Here is a 19410-nt window from a genome sequence, read left to right as displayed (position 1 = left end):
ATGGGTATCTATGCGGTCAATCCGTTCTGTTGTTCATGACACCCTTTCTTTGCTTGCATATCGCTGTTTGCAGTTTTCAATGTTTTTGGACATGTTTAGGCACAAAAACATTGCCAAAAGTGTAAGCGCAAAAAAAAGTAAGTCAGAAGAATACAGACCACATTTACTTTGTGTTAATATGACATTACAGATTCACAACTCATGAATTACATTTATGCAACGCATTAAAGCATTGCTGATATTTTTTTTCTGACAATTGCAAATTGATTTACACCTTTACAAAAGTTCTGTGCACATGCAATTTATTTTTATGCTTGCATTTTGATTTCTGCTTTCACAAATCTTACTCTGCGCATGCACATTTCTAGTGTCCCCATAATTCAAATCACTTAAAAACATACTAAACAATGTATGTTTTGAAAATGTAAAAATGTAGAAAGTTTTCTGTGAGGGTTAGGTTTAGGGGTAGGGTTAGGGGATAGAATCTATAGTTCGTACAGTATAAAAATCATGTCTATGGAGAGGCCTCATAAGGATAGCCACACCAACATGTTTGTGTGTGTGTGTGTGTGTGTGTGTGCTTAGAATGATCATGAATTCAGAATTTCTTCCATGTCGTTTTCTAAATGCAGGTAACCAGTTTCCAAGTTGTGTTGGCTGGCAATAATTCAGATACTTATGCCTTGTTCTTGTATCCTGAGGATGGGAATCAGATCCTCAAAACTAGAGCAAATTTTACTAATATGTCAAAAGGAAATGCTAAAATTCAGGCCGGTTTCACTGAAGGTAATACATCTACCACAGAAGAACTGTTCTACGACCTGTTTAGCTCTAATGTGACCACAAAGAACCTCCATAAGTGAATGCATGATACTTATATTGACATATTCTTACATCCATTTAAATTTTCAGTATTTTTATCTTTCTGTATCTTGACATCATACAATGTTAATATGCATCTCTTAGCACCGGGAACTCAGGTGTTAACGGACTGTGGATTTTCCACATTGGGACCAGCTGTTTCCCATTCCAGAGGGTAGTTCCTGCTTTGGTCATCAAGTCTAATTCTATGGATTTGTGTAGTTTGTCCAGAACCAGATATGAAGACTTCTACATTACAGTGGAATCAAGCACGCCTGTAAATAACCCTTCTTCTGAGGTCCAGATGGACATCCCAGCATCACCTGGACAACAACTTTCAAAGCCAAACCAAGTGCTCTGCTCCCTGTATGGTTATTGCACAGACTATCCAACTGGTCCATGCTGTCATTGCCATTCTGATTACTGTGGTATCTATGCCAACAAGAGAGAGCTGAGAGGGTTTATAAAACGGAGGCTGTATTGTGATTGGATGGGTTGCCTGATAGAATGAATCCCGAGATCTACGCTTACGTTTACATTTCTAATGATTCTAAGAAATTAGAGTAAATTAGATAACATTTTTGAGCATGCAGGTGTTGGTTTTTCTGAAAATATATATTAGTAATTGTGAAAAACAGTAATATTTAAAGCAGTTGTTTGTTGAAGCACAAAAAATTCTGCTGAAATTCAGTGAACATGAGTGCATTGAAAAGTGTTTTGCACTCGCCTACCAAAACCCTCCCATAGTAATTTTGGTAACTGTGTTGTTTGTGGTTAAAGCATCCTTTCATTTCAAATCGACACTTCACATCTCATGAATTTCTTGAGGAAGAACTATATTTACACGCTTCAGATCACATCTGCTCACTCTCAGAATGAAGAAATGTTGGATATTTGCTTTACTGTATATAAATGTTTATTTTATGAATGCGATTCAAATAGATGGCATTTTCCCGTTTGGATTATCAGAGGGGGATTCAGTACTTCAAGAAGGTGATGATAAAGTATCTGAAGCCTTGAAGCTAAAGAAGCCATTACAGTTCTACGACACACAATTCAACATCCTTTATGTAAGTCACACAGAATTAATTTATCTGCCTTTATAAACAAAAGAGAAGCTGGAAAATATTAAAGTTTTATCATTTATTTTGCATGCACAACTCATAATTGAAATGTGGAATCTTAAGCTTAAAATTGAGTTTGATGCATTGTTTTTAAGCAAAACCCTTTGAGAAGACATACAAAGACTTTAAAATGTAATTATTTATTTTATAAAGTGTTAGAATATGCAATTGTATTAAAATGAATGACAGGCCGATATACTGTATGGGCCAGGCTGAATAATTGGCAGGTATTTGGCAATTCTGAGATAATTAGGATTTATTAACAGAGGTGGTCATTCCATCTAGTGTTAGTTCCAAAATCTAACAACAACCATTTTAATATATAGTGCACTTTTTTAGCTTTTATTTTTTTCCTTTTTTGTGAATTTTAAATAAATATTATGTAAATGTATTAAAAAAGTACATATAAAATATATGCCTTCATTAAATTATATTACCATTATATGGCCATCGGCCACCTTGTTCTTTAGATACAGTATAAGTATTGACATCAGTCATTTAAAACACATATTGGTCCACCACTAATTAAAATGTTGATTCATGCTATTGCTAAAGGAATCTCTCAGTTACAAACTATCCATTCCTCAGGTCGCCACAAATGGGTTCTTGTCCCTTCAGCCTCCTCCCGATGAGAGCCAGTATTTGAGAAACGTGTTTCCTCTGAGTTTCCCTGCCATTGCACCTTTCCTGACAGATATTGATTCAGGTGCTGTGTTTTACCGTGTGGAGGAATCACTATATGTACTAAACAGGGCTTCTGAAATGGTGCAGCGTGGTTTTTTTGGATCTGCCTTTAAGCCCAGCCACACAGTCATTGCTACATGGGATAAAGTTGCCTGTGGAGAAGAAGGGGTACTACAATTCCTATTTACACATTGTGCAACATTCCTTGGTATCTTTTTTTGTTCTTGGCTATTGATGTGCAATAAACAGTAAAATGATTTTCTTCTATATCAAGGTTTTATGTGTGTGTGTGTACAGGTTTGGGCGGTTTATAAGGACATTTTTTTAGGTTACAAACTGGTAATTGCAAGGGTGTTATGCTATAAATGTAGTTTATGAGGACATTTCTAGTGTCCCCATAATTCAAATGACTTAAAAACATACTAAATAATGTTTTTTTGAAAATATAAACATTTTGAAAGTTTTCTGTGAGGGTTAGGTTTAGGGGTAGGGTTAGGGGATAGAATCTATAGTTCGTACAGTATAAAAATCATGTCTATGGAGAGGCCTCATAAGGATAGCCACACCAACCTGTTTGTGTGTGTGTGTGTGTGTGTGTGTGTGTGTGTGTGTGTGTGTGTGTGTGTGTGTGTGTGTGTGTGCTTAGAATGATCATGATTTCAGAATTTCTTCCATGTCGTTTTCTAAATGCAGGTAACCAGTTTCCAGGTTGTGTTGGCTGGCAATAATTCAGATACTTATGCCTTGTTCTTGTATCCTGAGGATGGGCATCAGATCCTCAAAACTAATATGTCAGAAGGAAATGCTAAAATTCAAGCCGGTTTCACTAGAGGCAATACATCTACCACAGAAGAACTGTTCTACGACCTGTTTAGCTCTAATGTGACCACAAAGAACCTCTATAAGTGAGTGCATGATACTTATATTGACATATTCTTACATCTATTTAAATTTTCAGCATTTTTATCTTTCTGTATCTTGACATCATACAATGTTAATATGCAAATCTTAGCACCGGGAACTCAGGTGTTAACGGACTGTGGATTTTCCACATTGGAACCAGCCGTTTCCCATTCCAGAGGGTAGTTCCTGCTTTGGTCATCAGGTCTAATTCTATGGATTTGGGTAGTTTGTCCAGAACCAGAGATGAAGACTTCTACATTACAGTGGAATCAAGCACGCCTGTAGATAAACCTTCTTTTGAGGTCCAGATGGACATCCCAGCATCACCTGGACAGCAAATTTCAAAGCCAAACCAAGTGCCTTCTCACATTATTTTGAATAATGTGACCAAAATGTGTGGCATACACTTGAGACTCTGCTCCCTGGATGGTTATTGCACAGACTATCCAACTGGTCCATGCTGTCATTGCCGTTCTGGTTACTATGGTAACGGTAGACAATGTTTACCCATGGGTGAGAAAGATTAGAGTTTGTGAGATCCGTATTTGTCATTAAAACTATGACACTTTTTATGTTAGTTTCTAATACAGGGTTCATTACTAATTTCTAAGAGCTTGACAATGGTTTCACTGGAAAAGTAAGAGTTGTCTTGTGTTTTTACAGGTATTTCTCAGCCTCTAAGCGGAGAGCTGGCTGGCCTAGTTTCTGTTGGGGGCACTAAAGTTCAGCTGGACAGCGTAATTCTCCATGGCTTTGCTGTGGTAGGAGAAGGTCGTGTGTACATCTCCATCAGTCCTGTCCCAGCTCAGGCCGGTTGGGCTCTGATGGCCGTGAGTCCGTTGGTCTCCATATTTGGCTGGCTGTTTGCTCTTGAGCTCCAAAATTATATGAATGGCTTCAGTATTACTGGTATGATTTGATGCTTCATTATTATACATCTCAGTGGCATTATGTAAGTCTAATGAAGAAAAATTATTTCCTTCAGGTGCTGAGTTTTCTCTTCAGGCAGAGCTGGTATTCAACGCAGAAGGCCAGCGTGTCACCATTATTCAAGAAGCTCAAGGTCTGGATTCATACAACCACTTGAATTTCGATATTAAGATCCATGGAGATCTACCCAGCATTCCCAGTGGTGCTAAAGTTCATATTCTACCATATAAAGAGACCTATCAATACAACCAAACAGGTAATTATTGTAAATAAATATTATTTCTTGTGAAGTACATTAGAGAATAATGTCCGTGGAACAAGACTTTAGCAGGAATTACATTTTCTAGGGATGGGCGGATCGATCCTAAAGTATCGATATTTCCAATACTAATACTTATCGACAATATCAATATTGGAATGGAGTTGAGGTGTACTGACAGACACAGACCCTAGTAAATGATTTTGGAAGTGCAGGCAACAAAATATATTTACAATAAATATGTACATATTATGATAAATATATGACAATAATTTTACATTATAATCCATAGAATTAAAATCTGTTTTTTGTCCAGGTATTTCTCATTAGGCACAACTTGTAAATAAAGGAAAAACAATGCCTGGGGAAATGGAAAAATTATGTAGAAAAACATTTAATGCTGTTTTGGAGCAATAAATAAATGGAAAGATGACAGGTTTTGCGGTTACATCTTACTCTTTACGAATTTTCACACAATAAATACATTTACATCTGTGACATTTTGATAAAAACACAAGTGTCCACAAGTGTCTGACTGGCAAGTTTCGAAAAACCTTTTAGATCCTGCTGGCTGCAGTAGCACTCATGGGTGATACTTTTCTTGTTAAGCTTCAATGATTATTAAATTCCACCATACAAAGAGTGCAAATTACATAAACGTCCCGTCCCATGCACGTGCATGTGTGAGTGAGTGAGAAAGAGATAGAGACAGAGGCTGCATTTCACTTCACTTTAAACATACACTCGCTAACTTCCCTAAGCACTTCCCTTTGGGGAATCTCCACTGCCATTTGGCAGTCCATTCCACTTCGTTAAGTGGGTCGAGGGAAGTTACTGCTGAAAGACCAAAGCTCCATATCTCACAATGCAACTCAATTGTGACATCACAGCACAGATCGCACTTAACCTACCCCAGCCCCAGACACAACTTTAGTGTATGATTAAATGGAAAGCTGTTTACATCTGTAAGTCAAGTTAGGTCTATTAAGCAGTTTAGAAGCGTTATATTGAGATTTCACAGCATAATACTTGTAGCTACCTTAAACTGACTGTTTGTAACATAGTCATAGCCAATGTGTTTATTGTAATGTTACCATTTACATTTTTGTAAAATTTGATTAATCCTTTTTAACAATTAATTCCAATAAGACAAGACAAGACAACAGACAATATTTATACATAAGCTTCTGGAATTACAACTAAACTTTACCTGAATCTGTGATTGCACCAATCTAATAAAATGTTGTCTTCTCAGGTGCAAAATCACTAAATAATTCCAGAAAATGACATCAGCATCAGTGATCAAGGGCTTAAGGCCCAGGTATACTTAGTTTTTGCGCCTCGCACCTGGTAGACCGCGTCACCTTTCTGAGTATACTTTTCTGACAGCGAACGAATAGGAACGCGTTCAACACATGCGCACCACAACTACTTTGTGACACTCTTTTAGTACAGTCAATAGCCAGCGCATGCGCAGACGACGCGCTTAGAAGAGGACCACGTGCTGCCAAGATCTTCTTGACTCTCGCACGTGGTCCTCGTGCTCTGCGTGTCGTCTGCGCATGCGCTGGCCATTGACTGTACTAAAAGAGTGTCACAAAGCAGTTGTAGTGTGCATGCATCGAACACATTCCTATTCGTTCGCTGTCAGAAAAATATACTCAGAAAGGCGACGCAGTCGACTGGGTCAAGCCGCGTGGCTGTGCTGATGACCCAATTTGCGTCACATATACTGTGCATGGAGGGATCTGCAGCATGCACACCCGAAGTATACTTTGGCCTTTAGGGTGTTCCAGTTAAACCCATTGCATGGGTACTACCAGTAGTGGGCACTCGCGTAACGCAAGCAGTGATGTACATCCGAGTGCATGAGATGGAGGGAAGTTAGAGAGGGAAGGGCATAAACATTTGAAGTGGAATGTAGCCCAAGAAAGAGGGAGCAGCCGTGCTGCTTTGATTTTGATCAGCTCCGATTTTAATCTCTGATAAAATTACTATGCATTACTACAGCATTAAAAAAAAAAAAAAAAAAAAAAACAGTATTAAATGTCACATTTAATTAAATGCAAGATTTTAAATGAAACCCCTCAAGGATGTGCAAATTAGCTTTCCAGGGGGTCTCCTGTTGCACTCAGGGTGTCTAAGACCCCCCGTAATTCACACCAGCATTCACATACAACGCTTGTGCCGCTCAGTCAGTGTAATATCTCACTGGTTTAACAGAAACAAATATCTTTTGCTGCTGTTTATGTTTTTAAGTATGTCTTCATTCGTATTTTATTTCTAACTTCAATGCATGACATGTTGTAATAACAAAAGCCCAGATCAGATGTATGAGCTTTCCAGGTACACTTGAAGGCAGCAAAAATCCCACAGGTAATTACGATTTGTGGTGGCGTTCATATAAATACGATCATTCCGACATGATTTGAATGCACAATTAGTGCATCAGTGAAAATCAATATGTTCTGTGGGCATTATGGTTAATGTAGTTTGTGTCTGACTCAGCTGTGACATCATCTTCACTACGAGAGTATATGGTGGTGTCAGAAAATGGTGGATCTGAGACATTATCCTACCTGCTACATCAAAATGTGAGTTTCCGTAGCTGTGAGCACAGCCCGTGGACTATGCCGGATTTTCTGCAGATGAATGTGGAGCATTCGATGGTCATGTACACAGAAGAAGGAAACACCCTTAGATATGCCATAATCAACACAGTGGGTCCTTTAGGAGGTAAGAACATGTTGATAAACAAATCCTTTTACATTTGATTTTGGTTCATTATTATTACCCCTGTTCATGTACTGTACACTACACACCCTTCTAAATAACTGGTTTGGCCATTTCAACTAAACTCATTACTAATAAAATACATAAAATCAAGCAGCCATCTTCTTAGACATATGTTTTCAGCAAAATGGGGTGCACCAAAGAGCAAATTAACTTTCAATGTAGAAAGTACAGATCTGCACAAAGCCCAGACCTGAACCTTCAGTATATGAACATCTGGCAACTGCGAGCCAGACCCCATCACCAAACATCCATGCCTAACCACACTGATGCTCTTATGTCATAATGGGAGCAATTCCTTGCAGCCATGTTCCAACATCAAATGGAAAGCTGAACCAGAAGAGTGGAAGCTGTTATAGCAGAAAAGGGAGGACCAACTCTATATTAATGCAGATGGTTAAGAAAGTATTTTTTCCCCTTGTTGAAGACTTTGTAGATTATCCTAACTGTATGTTATCAGGTGAGCTCCCTGAGCTTGTGGAATTGAACCCCTGTTCATCTGGGAAGCACCACTGTGACCCAATGGCCCTCTGTCTACCTGGCGAGGGCACCCAGTACCACTGTCAGTGTGCTATGGGCTTCCAGGGAGATGGACGCAACTGTTATGGTAAAAAGCTTTTAGCCTTTGTTTCTCTGTTTGATTTGACATCAAGCCAACAGCTTGCCATGATTGTTCTTTTGAGAGTTCCCTCAGACACTCTGTGTTCTTCTGAAGCCTTTAAAGAATTATTGCCTTAGTTAAAGAGCAGAATGGCTCTCTTGTGCTTTGAATCTGTGATCCAGATGTAGATGAGTGTGTAGAAGGGCTCAGCTCCTGTGGTCCTCATTCCCAGTGTGTCAACATGCCAGGTGGCCATCACTGCCACTGTGAATCAGGCTATGAGTTTGACCTTGATTGGCATGAGTGTGTGGGTAAGTGCATGGTATATTGTAATAGCTGACATTAAATACTTTTGGAAAGTTGACATGTCCTGTGGTCTGACATGTTTAATGTCCATCTAACATTAACATGTCCATCTAAAATCTTTTAAAAAGCATTTGCTAATCACTTTCTAAAATTAATGTACAGCTTTCATGACCTCATATTAATTCAGAGACTACATGGAATGTTTCTATGGCACTCCATACATTTCTGGTAAATTGTTCATAAAACCATTCTTTTCTTCATTTTAGGGCTTTTTGCCACTTTTTTATTGACAAAAAGAGTTAAGAAAGGACAGAAAACCAAGTGGGGAGAGATAGGGCAATGGAATGGGAACATGACCTAGACAAGACTTGACCTGGGCACTCCCACACAAGCACCACTGTTTATTATTTCAATTACCCACACTGACCACAAGTCCACAGCTCTGAAATCCCCATAAGACCATTCTTATATAAAATGTTGAACTTAATCAAAATCAACATTTTCTCTAAAATGCTTTTCTGAATGATTTACAGAGAAATGTATTCTGCTTGTGTTTCATGAATGAGGCCCATTGATACTCTTGAATCACAAGTATAATTTATATGACCACACAAGTGGTAAACAGTTTGATGTCTTATTTTTAGAGGTGTCTCTTCTTTTGCAGATATTGATGAGTGTTTGCTGCAGCTCTGTCATCCGTTTGCTTCCTGTTTCAACACCCAGGGTTCATTTCACTGCCAGTGCTGGCCTGGATATAAGGGAGACGGCTTCCTCTGCCAACCACCACGTAAACCACAACATTTATCAAGGAACACACAACCTTCCTCCCTGTCAGCTTAAAGTAGTAATAATCAGTAACAGTCTGTTTCTCACAAAAGTGCAACATTAAAATATTTACCAACATTTTACTATACTGTTCATTATAAGCCAATCAAAGGCATATGAGTTATTGGATCTTTTAGTAGACAGCGTTTTTTTCAAAGTGACAACACATTGATGGAATGCACAAAACTCTTAGAGCAAACTTGGGAATAAGCATCTTCAGGTACACAATGCACAATGTAAATAGGAGATATCAATAGCTTTCAAACTCATGGGTGCCATTTTCTTGGAACCAAGTTGAAGCCTTGACCCATTAACCACCACACTACACTTAGTGACATGTTCCTGGATCAGCATCCTATGGTTTTAGGGTTTAGTTTGAGGTTAGGGTAAGGAATGGTAACAACAGTCCAATCAACTAATCCCTGCCATTCTTATGAACAAATTATTGTCCGCTGATTTTAGAGTTAGGGTTAGAGTAGGGCAAGGTATAACGCCAGATAACATAACAAATTTTCTTCTTGTGGCATCATCTACAGTGGTGGCCAAAAATATTGGCACACTTGGTAAATATGAGCAAAAAAGGCTGTGAAAAATATCTGCATCGTTTATCCTTTGAAAGAGGGGACATATTTCATTATTAAATAAATGTTTTTCCCCCAAAACACATTGGCCACAATTATTGGCACCCCTAGAAAGTATATTCCCATTCATATTTTACATTTTTTAGTGCATTTGGGTGACTAGGAACATGACATTGTTCAGCCATGACTTCCTGTTTCACAGGGGTATAAATATGAGGTAACACACAGGCCAAATTCCCTTAATCATCAATCACAGTGGGTTAGACTTAAGAATATAGGTCTGATGTGTGGCAAAAGGTTGTTGAGCTTCACAAAATGGGAAGTGGCTATAAGACAATAGCTAAAGCATTGAAAATGCCCATTTCCACCATCAGGGCAATAATTAACAAAATCCAATCTACTGGAGATGTTAAGAATCGGCTTGGAAAAGGACATGTGTCTATATTGTCTCCACGCACAGTGAGGAGGATGGTTCAAGTGGCCAAAGAATCTCCAAGGATCACAGCTGGAGAACTGCAGAAATCACCTACATCACCACAAGTTGTTTGGGAGGGTTTCAAGAAAAAAAGCCTCTGCTCTCATCCAACATCAAACTCAAGCGTCTTCAGTTTGCTAGACACTACTGGAACTTCAAATGCGACTGGGTTCTATGGTCAGATGAAACAAAAAAAGAGCTTTTGGTAGCAAACACCAGAGATGGGTTTGGCGCACACAGAGATGAAGAAGTACCCAATGCCCACAGTTAAATGTGGTGCTGGATCTTTAATGTTGTAGTGCTGTTTTTCTGCCAAAGGTCCTGGACATCTTGTTCGGATACATGGCATAACGGACTTTATCAAATACCAACAGATAAAAAATCTAAACCTGGCTGCCTCTGCCAGAAGGCTTACAATGGGCCCTGGTTGGATCTTCCAGCAGGACAATGATCCAAAACAAACATCAAAATCAACACAAAAATGGTTCACTGACCACAAAATCAAGGTCCTGCCATGGCCATTCCAGTCCCCTGACCTGACCCCATAGAAAATTTGTAGGGTGAACTGAAGAGTAGAGTCCACCAACATAAACCTCTGAATTTGAAGGATCTGTAGAGATTCTGTATGGACGAATGGTCTCAGATCCCTTGCCAGGTGTTCTCCAACCTCATTAGGCATTATAGGAGAAGACTCAGAGCTGTTATCTTGGCAAAGTGAGGTTGCAAAAGTATTGAATAAAAGGGTGCTATTAATTATGGCCAATGCGTTTTGGAGAAAAATATTTATTTAATAATTAGATATTTCCCCTGTTTCAATTGTTTTACTTCAATTAAAGGTTAGATTTTTGTGATTTTTTTTCTTTTATTTATTTTTTTAATGAAAGATCAAAAGATAAACAATGTTCCTCTGTTTTTCCCCATTAGAGAAGCCCAAGCCCCCATTAACTGTGTGTCAACAGCACAGAGACAGCCTGCGAGAGAGTCTAATCAGCTACCGAGGCCTAGAGGCCTTCATTCCTCAATGTGATGAGAAAGGGCAGTACAAACCGCTGCAGTGCTTGGGCACCACTGGTCACTGCTGGTGTGTGGACAGTAGAGGGCAGGAGAGAGTTGGCACAAGGACACTGCCTGGCACAGTGAACGATAACTGTGATCAACCAGGTATGTATTTATTGGATTTATTGGATTTTGTTCCATCTGCGGTCTAAAAAGGCCACAAGGACATTTTAATAGCTCAAACACATCGCCTTAATGCACCTTGTGGATATAGCCTTCCATGACATGCTGAGGACCTTTTTAGCAACTATATACTGTATATTTGCTACATATACATGCATGATTCCAGATGCAAGGAAAAAATAGAGGTAAAAAGTACATTTCTCAGTTGTTTCCAAATCTTCACTGAATTATTGTTATGATGCATTAATACAGATTTGATACTGCTGGGTTTTGACTGAGAAGCAGATCTGTATTTATAACAAATAATTAAAATAAAAAATTAAACAATTCTTAAATTCTTAAAATAAAATAATTCACATAAGATGATGTTTACTCCAAACGTGTGCATATATGCTGTTCATTGATTTTAGATGGCCAGGTGTATATTTAAAATATTTTTAATATTTTTGGTGATATATTTAATATTAAGAAAACATATATTGCAAAGATGCTATTTTATATAGGCTACTTTATATTTGCTTACTTTGATTTCTATGCTGATAATTCCCCCAAACGGGCAAAAAAATTTAAAAAAATTGATTATATTTTCGCTTATTTTGGCAAGTACCTTATTTTGAGCATATTTATCCAGACCAGGTCCCTTGTTTCTCTTGTGAAATCTGGCAACACTGAAACCACTATATCACCCACCCTTAGGACAGAGTACGGTCATTTTACAAAGTACGTTATTAACCATTCTTCTATTTCATTCTAACCAATTACCAATTGGAACGGAGGTTTCGGAATGCCGGAACCGGAATGAAAAAATACAGTGTCTGCTCAGAACAAACCATAATGAAAACATTTATTTTTTTGTCCCTACTTTTTAAAATAATTTTCACTTAAAGTTTTTTTATATTAATAATTAATAATATCTATATTTCCAGCTCTTTTTTGTTGTCCCTTCAGCTATCAAAGAAACACAAACAAACATACAGGTGGACAAAATTCATGTTTTTAATGTATTCTACATAAATAATATTTTTAGATTATTTTACATAGGTTATGTGTACTGAAAAGAAATTAACTCAACTGAAAGTCAGTAACTGTAATCTGATTACAATAATTCAAACTGTAATGTATTACACATTTTTTTTTTTTTTACTCAAAAGTCATTAGATTACAGTAACTAACTACTTTATGATCAGATTACACCCCAACACTGGTTTTACATAGCATAAGATTAGCACCATACTGCCAGATGGTGCTCTGTTTTCTTCCACAAGCTTTGTCACATTTGAGACATTCAGAACTGTAAGCATGCATTTCCTGTTCTTCTCTGTTGTATTGTATTGTATCAGAATGTGTTGTGGGAATGGCATGCAGTTCCAACTATATTTTACATAATTATCCCTAACAGGACAGTCTAACTGTAATTAGCGGTCCCAGAGCAATTCACTGAGGCAAGATATATGGATGCTGTCATCGCTCAGTGATCTTAAAAAAATCAGAAAAAGATCCTTAAATTCAGAAAATGACCCAAGTACTTTGTCTCTTACTCAGCTGCCCTTGTTCCCCGTGCGGAGACTGTGTGTGAGCGCTGGAGACTTTCACTCATGAGTCACTATAATGGTCAGCCATCCTCTCAGGACTACATGCCTCAGTGTGACGCTCATGGGAATTTCCTGCCTGTGCAGTGTTACGGTAACAGCAGTTTCTGCTGGTGTGTCGACCGCCAAGGCGTGGAAATGATTGGAACACGCTCCTATGATGATGTACAGCCCTCCTGTAAGTAGTGAAGTTATTTTAAAAGGACTGATTCCATTGAAAAGAACAACAAATTAATTCTGTGGAATGGGCATGGTCATGCAGTTTTGGATTTTGTATGCAAACATGCTCTAAGCCTTATGCGTTAGTGGGTTGGTGAAATTGCATGTGCTAAGGGGTTCAGTCAAGTGCAGTTGAATTCTGAGGCTCTTCTCTGGTTATGCCATCTGCTAAATATTATATATTCCATTCCCTCTCAAGCAACGTTGATATAAATGAAGACAGCCCATTCATAGGAATTTGGCAGTGTAAATGGGCTTTATACAATGCATTATAAGAATATAAATATAGACAATTTGTGTCTTACGCCTTCTGTAATTTTGCATTAAATTTGAAAGAATGTAAGTATGATTAGTCATATTGATCTGCCGACACAAATCATCGCTAGTATTAAAAGTGATTGATAGCTCTTTGATATCATCTGCTGGTGAAATCCCCAAACTGCAAATACAGCAACTGAGTTTAGACTTTCCGCAGAGAATAGACTGTTTCTCATAGCGCAATTATCTATTTCTCTGGAAAATAGCAAATTGCAATTTGCACCACTTCAAGAACATACAATAAAACCACAGTTTGCTTGCATCCACCCACAGATGGTGCAAGCATTCTGACCCACATCCACTTGGGCTTTGCGCTGGTACAAAAATTGCAGTTAGAATTAGTGCTCTCAAGAAAATTAGATAAGAAGCGGTGAACAGCCGTTGCTGTTACAAAAATAGAACATGTAATCTGTTAGCCTAAACTTGCATACTCCCTCTTTGTCTAACATTGAAATTGTCTCAGTTGTTTGCAGATAAGCCTGTTTCACTGAAGCTTGTTATGAGAGTTGTCTCTCTGAAACCCTCCTCCTCCCCATCACCACTTGTCTAATAGTGCTGCAGCAGCATGTCCTACCTGCTTGATAAACCATGTGTTATGTTTAATTGTGCAGCAGCATGTCTGTGTGTGTTCTAGCAGTAGCAAGTCTTTATACTGTACTTGCTCTGCAGCAGCAGCAGCAACAGAGTAAGCTCTAGAATGAATAGTATTTGGCTGGTCATGTGATCTCACTATGGCAACCCCCATGAAGTGAAACATATGTACAGTAAAAGAAAAATGCTTTTTCAGTACACAGGTATCTACACACTGGAGTCCTTATATCATTTTTACATTTTACAAAAAGTTTCTTAGTGCACCTACTTAAAGTCCCTAATAAAGCTGACTTTATTAAACAGACTGCAGCTAGGCATGACATAATGTTTCCCATTTTTTTAACCTTTCAGGTATTTCCGGTAATGCTCCCCTATTGGACAAAGCATTGATGCATCCCGTCGTAAGCTCCTCCCCGTCAGGGCCCGCTATCCTTTACGCTCAAGCGTCACAGATTGGAGTCATTCCTCTTGATGACACAGAACCAGTTCAAGAAAAATCCACTGTGTTATTGGCCTTAAAGGTACAGCCTCATGTTCAGATACAAACAACCTATTGAAGTATTGTTTTGATTAATCTAAAGTTAAAAAAAACAAAATCTATGGGTCCAAAGGGGGGCGCTATATCGCAAAAAAAAGAAAAGTTTACGCTTAAAACTTTAAAGTCTCTGTATACATAAGTCAGGCATATGCAGGTTTGGGGAGTAACGAAATACATGTAACGGGAATACGTATTTAAAATAAAAAATATATTCCAAAGTCAGTATTCCACTACAGAAAGTCATCAAATACAAATGTCTCTTTTATGCTCCAATTACTGCTGCTATTAGCCCCAAATAGCTAAAAACGTTATATCTGCTTTTACCTTAGGACGTTCTCTAAAAAAAGAGCCATTGTATACTTGTCTGTGAGCTTGCTTAACTGAATAATCCAATGTTATATCTTACATGTCCAGAACAAAATATGCCATCTAGAAGAAAAAATATGCAAATCAAATAATCAGAAAATATGTTTTAAATTACTGATTATAAAATTTCTAATGACACCCAGATTGAGCTTCTAGTCCAAGATATTCAATGAAACAACGAGGGAGGTGCTTGGACTGAAATTTAGACTGAATGTCTATGGACGAGCACAACTTTGCGGGCTAAAATTCATTAGAGCGCCACCTACATTTCAGATCTGTATATTGTGATGGAATGTGATAGAAAAAACACATACAATATTATTTATGAATTTTTTTTGTATTATTTGGGCGGTTCTCTGAAAAACAAGACTTTTTGAGCGTGAAAAACTGTGGGCGGCAGCCCAAAAATCCACCAAAGTTTAAGGGGTTTCAAAGGATGATTATTAGAGCTGTTGAAGTTAACACGTTATTAATGCATTAACACGAAATTCGTTTAACGTCACTATTTTTTTAACGCCGTTAACGTGTAATATGACCCTTTGAATAAACTGTAGTTCATGAGAAGCGAGTCAATTTGCAAAAAATGCCGCTAATGTCACATGCATTGCTGTTTAGAAAACAGATGATGGGAGACATTATGCTAAGACCTGCACCAATATTTTATCAATGTAGCATAGCAGTAGAACATGCCCGCAAAAGCACAGATAGAGCTCCTAACATTGTAACATCATTGCAGCGGCAAGACAGCTGCCATTTGAACACCGGCCTTGCGCTGGGAGGCGCGGTACGAGCGCAAGACAAAAGTTACCGGACGCGGTGCGAGCGCGAAGTGAAAGTGCGAGCGCGAGGTGATCATCTGTGTTAACGGGTCTTTGAATAACCTATAACATGCGAGTAAGGGCAGCCAATGGAGTTTCTGGTGCCCCCCTAGGGAGTTGGTGCCCTACACAGACTGCGTAATATGCGTATAGGGAGTGGCGGTACTGATTACCAGCTAACGGAAACCCTGCTGCTGTCTCCAAGGTTCTGTCACAGTGTCTCTGTTTGATAGTGCACTAGACAATGCAGAAGTTGGAGACATTGCTGGAACCCTGCATGTAGTCATAAATCCCACTGGTTACAATTGTGACCAGGGTCTAAAGGGAGTTTTTGATGTATTTTGCACAGAGTTGTCAATTGTAAATGACAGTGTAGACTTTTTTGCATGTCTGTCAAAACTTCATAAAAAGAAGCAAATAAATCCTGTCATAATACACTTACAACTACCATATTTTGTTCATAATTTGAAATTAGTTGTGCTGTGTTCATTCTGTTGTTCAGGTCTGTTGGTGGGGTAGGTTTTGTGTGGATGACTGAAAAATACATCTGAATGAAGCATGTTTTGTCCACTCATGTTTATAAAGATATTACGATTAATCACGATTAACTAAAAAAAAAAAAAAAAAAAAAATGCGATTAATCACGATTACATATTTTAATCTTTGACAGCCCTAATGATTGTAATTGCAGGACTCCATTGTGATTGGAATTGACTACGACTGTCAGGAGAACATGTTATATTGGACAGATTTTGGAAGGCATACCATTAACAGAGTTGTGTTAGTGTTTGGGTCTGAGCCAGAAGCTATTATTCAGCAAGGTAATGGTAACACTGTCATTCGAATACATTCTTTGAAAATCTGCTTCACAATATCATTCCATCTATCTGTTCATCCATCCATCCAGTGGGGTCCAAAAATCCTGAGAATATGGGATTCTTTTTTTTCTTCATTTAAATCTAGAATTAAACATATATATATATATATATATATATATACAGCATATACAGTATATACACATTATATACTGTATATACCTTAAAATTTAAGACGATTTAAATCTAATCATATATCCATCCATCTATCAGGAATCATGATCCCTGTGTCATAACATGTTTGTTCACTTTAGTTTCCATAACCATCTGTAATTCCAGACTTGGGTCAGCCAGAGGGAATTGCAGTGGACGCTGTGCACAGGAAGCTGTTTTGGGTAGACAGTGGGAAAGACAGAATTGAGACATCTGGCCTAGATGGCAGGAACAGAAAAGTGCTGCTTGACTCTGATTTAGTCAGTCCCAGAGCCATCATAGTTGATGCTAAGAGTGGGTGAGTGAGATCAAAATCCTTTACTTGCTGTTTGTATTATGTCAGACAGAGGCACTGATTCATCAATAATAATCTGCATTTCGAATCAAGTCATCTTAAAACTAGTGGTGACTGATATGGGTTTTTCAAAGGTCGATGCCGATACCGATATCTAGAGTGCAGGACGGCCTGCTTTCTAGATGTGAATAAATGCCGATAAACATAATACAGTTTAACAACAGCAAATCAGATGTACACAACATTTCTAAAACAAACACTTATTTTATTGAATAGTTCCTCAAAATAGAAAATAGAAATAGAAAACTCAAAAAGAAAAAAAACTTGTAAACAGAAAGTGTTGACTATCCATTGACAAATCTATTGGTAGATTTTAAAACTGACCCAAGTGAAAGTTGACACTCTTGGTAATTGGCAAAACGAACACGGTTATTGGCTGATGCCGATAATCCTGAAAAAGTGGCCAAATACTGGCCAATTAATCAGCCTGGCCGATATATCAGTCTGTCATGACTTAAAACACATATAATTAAGTGAAGCCATTGACATCTTGATTATTTATTACTGCATATTTGCAATAAACTTACATAGTTCAATAGTTTTGTTCGAAATTGACTTTATCTCACGTTTATCTGCATGCTCTTCAGAACCCTATACTGGACCGACTGGAACCGAGATGCTCCTAAAATAGAGAGCTCATCACTGGAAGGACATAGGAGGAAAGTACTGGTGCAAGAGGGTCTTGGGTTGCCAAATGCCTTGACTTTGGACCCAGCCACAAATCACCTATGCTGGGCAGACGCAGGTAAAAGGCACTTTCTGTCTAATGACATGTCGAGATTTTTCTAAAGGAAATAGTATTTCAAAATGTTGTTTATATTATCGTAATTTCTCTGCATATAGAATACATTGAAGACATATTAAGTACACTTACAGGGGTGTCAAACTCAGTCACTGGAGGGCTGAAGCCATGCAGAGTTTAGTTCCAGCCCTGCTCCAAAATGCCTCCTTGTAATCTTCAAGCACTCCTGAAGACCTTGATTAGCTACTTCAGGTGTGTTTAATTAGGGTTTGAGCTAAACTCTGCTGGACTGTGGCCCTCCAAACCAAGTTTGATGCCCCTGACTTAAGATAAATATCAACTGAATCAACAGGCACAAAGAAACTGGAGTGTATATCTCCTTATGGCACTGGGAGGCATGTGTTCAAGGATGGTTTGTACTACCCATTCAGCCTGGCTATCTACAACAGACACTTTTTCTACACTGACTGGGAGAGGTGAGTTTCTGTGGCACACTGAAATCAATGTGGCAACTGCCAAATCTATATTATCAGCATGGCATATTGTTCATTGCATGCTTAACCTTGCTAGTGCAATCAAGGGTTGGACAATGACTTGCAGTCTTCCACCTGGTCTCACTGGTGTGCTTAAGAAACTGATGCATGAGGCTCAGTCACTGAATCATTGTTTCCATATTCATGATGAGATTTTCCTTGCAGAGATGGCATACTGGTGTTAGATCAAAGCACTGGGACAAACACAGCTTATCTCCCTATTCAGCGGTCACACTTGTATGGGATTACAGTCATCCAATCACAGTGTCTATAGGTAAGTATACAAGTGGGAATTAAGCATATGTTTATTATTATTATTATTATTATTATTATTATTCATTCTTTTGTAAGACCAGTTTTGTAGATCATCAGTCCATGATTTCCAATCATACTACCGGTTTCTCTTATGACTCTGGCACTGTTTTCCTTTTTTATAGAGACCTATGGACGTGTCACTTAAATTTTTGTTTTTTTGTAACAGAAATGTCAAATAAGTAAATAAAGTAATTAAACAAACCAAATGACCAAATGATTTGCACAAATACCATTACAAACTGCATAAAATGGATCGTTCACCCAAAAATGAAAATGCTTTGATAATTTACACATTTTTCTGGTGAACTATCCCTTGAAGTTAAGTATTTTCACTAAAAGGTGGAGGCACCAACTAATCTGTGGAGGGAATAGTCACAGTGTGCAAAAGCATGAATGGTTAAGAGCAGTGTGAGTGTGTGTATTTGTTTGCTTGTCACTGATAAACCAGGTGAAGACTTCAGACTTTATAATAGTAAG

The 19410-nt window shown here is 38.2% G+C and overlaps 1 protein-coding gene across 1 annotated transcript; it reads left to right on the top strand.

Moving 5' to 3' along the window:
• The first annotated feature begins 1680 nt into the window (after positions 1-1680).
• nid2b (nidogen 2b (osteonidogen)) lies at positions 1681-19155 on the top strand. The gene is made up of 19 exons (XM_051645558.1): positions 1681-1931; positions 2574-2837; positions 3363-3574; positions 3682-4085; positions 4236-4481; positions 4558-4758; positions 7270-7497; positions 8015-8161; positions 8338-8466; positions 9126-9248; positions 11267-11503; positions 13064-13288; positions 14590-14759; positions 16652-16781; positions 17115-17286; positions 17931-18088; positions 18438-18561; positions 18784-18892; positions 19056-19155. Exons 1-18 carry the CDS (start codon positions 1737-1739, stop codon positions 18890-18892), a joined length of 3474 nt encoding a protein of 1157 aa, XP_051501518.1. The 5' UTR covers positions 1681-1736; the 3' UTR covers positions 19056-19155.
• The last annotated feature ends 255 nt before the right edge of the window (positions 19156-19410 follow it).

This window comes from Myxocyprinus asiaticus, chromosome 19, assembly GCF_019703515.2.
Source record: "Myxocyprinus asiaticus isolate MX2 ecotype Aquarium Trade chromosome 19, UBuf_Myxa_2, whole genome shotgun sequence".
Classification (NCBI taxonomy): Eukaryota; Metazoa; Chordata; class Actinopteri; order Cypriniformes; family Catostomidae; genus Myxocyprinus; species Myxocyprinus asiaticus.
This window is presented reverse-complemented; position numbering and strand designations above follow the sequence as displayed.

Excerpts from the sequence above, each read along its gene's own strand:
- nid2b (XM_051645558.1), top strand. The coding sequence starts at position 1,737 with ATGAAGAAATGTTGGATATTTGCTTTACTGTATATAAATGTTTATTTT. Across the intron at positions 4,759-7,269 it reads CTATCAATACAACCAAACAG|CTGTGACATCATCTTCACTA; the intron begins GTAATTATTGTA and ends TGTCTGACTCAG. Across the intron at positions 14,760-16,651 it reads CTGTGTTATTGGCCTTAAAG|GACTCCATTGTGATTGGAAT; the intron begins GTACAGCCTCAT and ends TTGTAATTGCAG.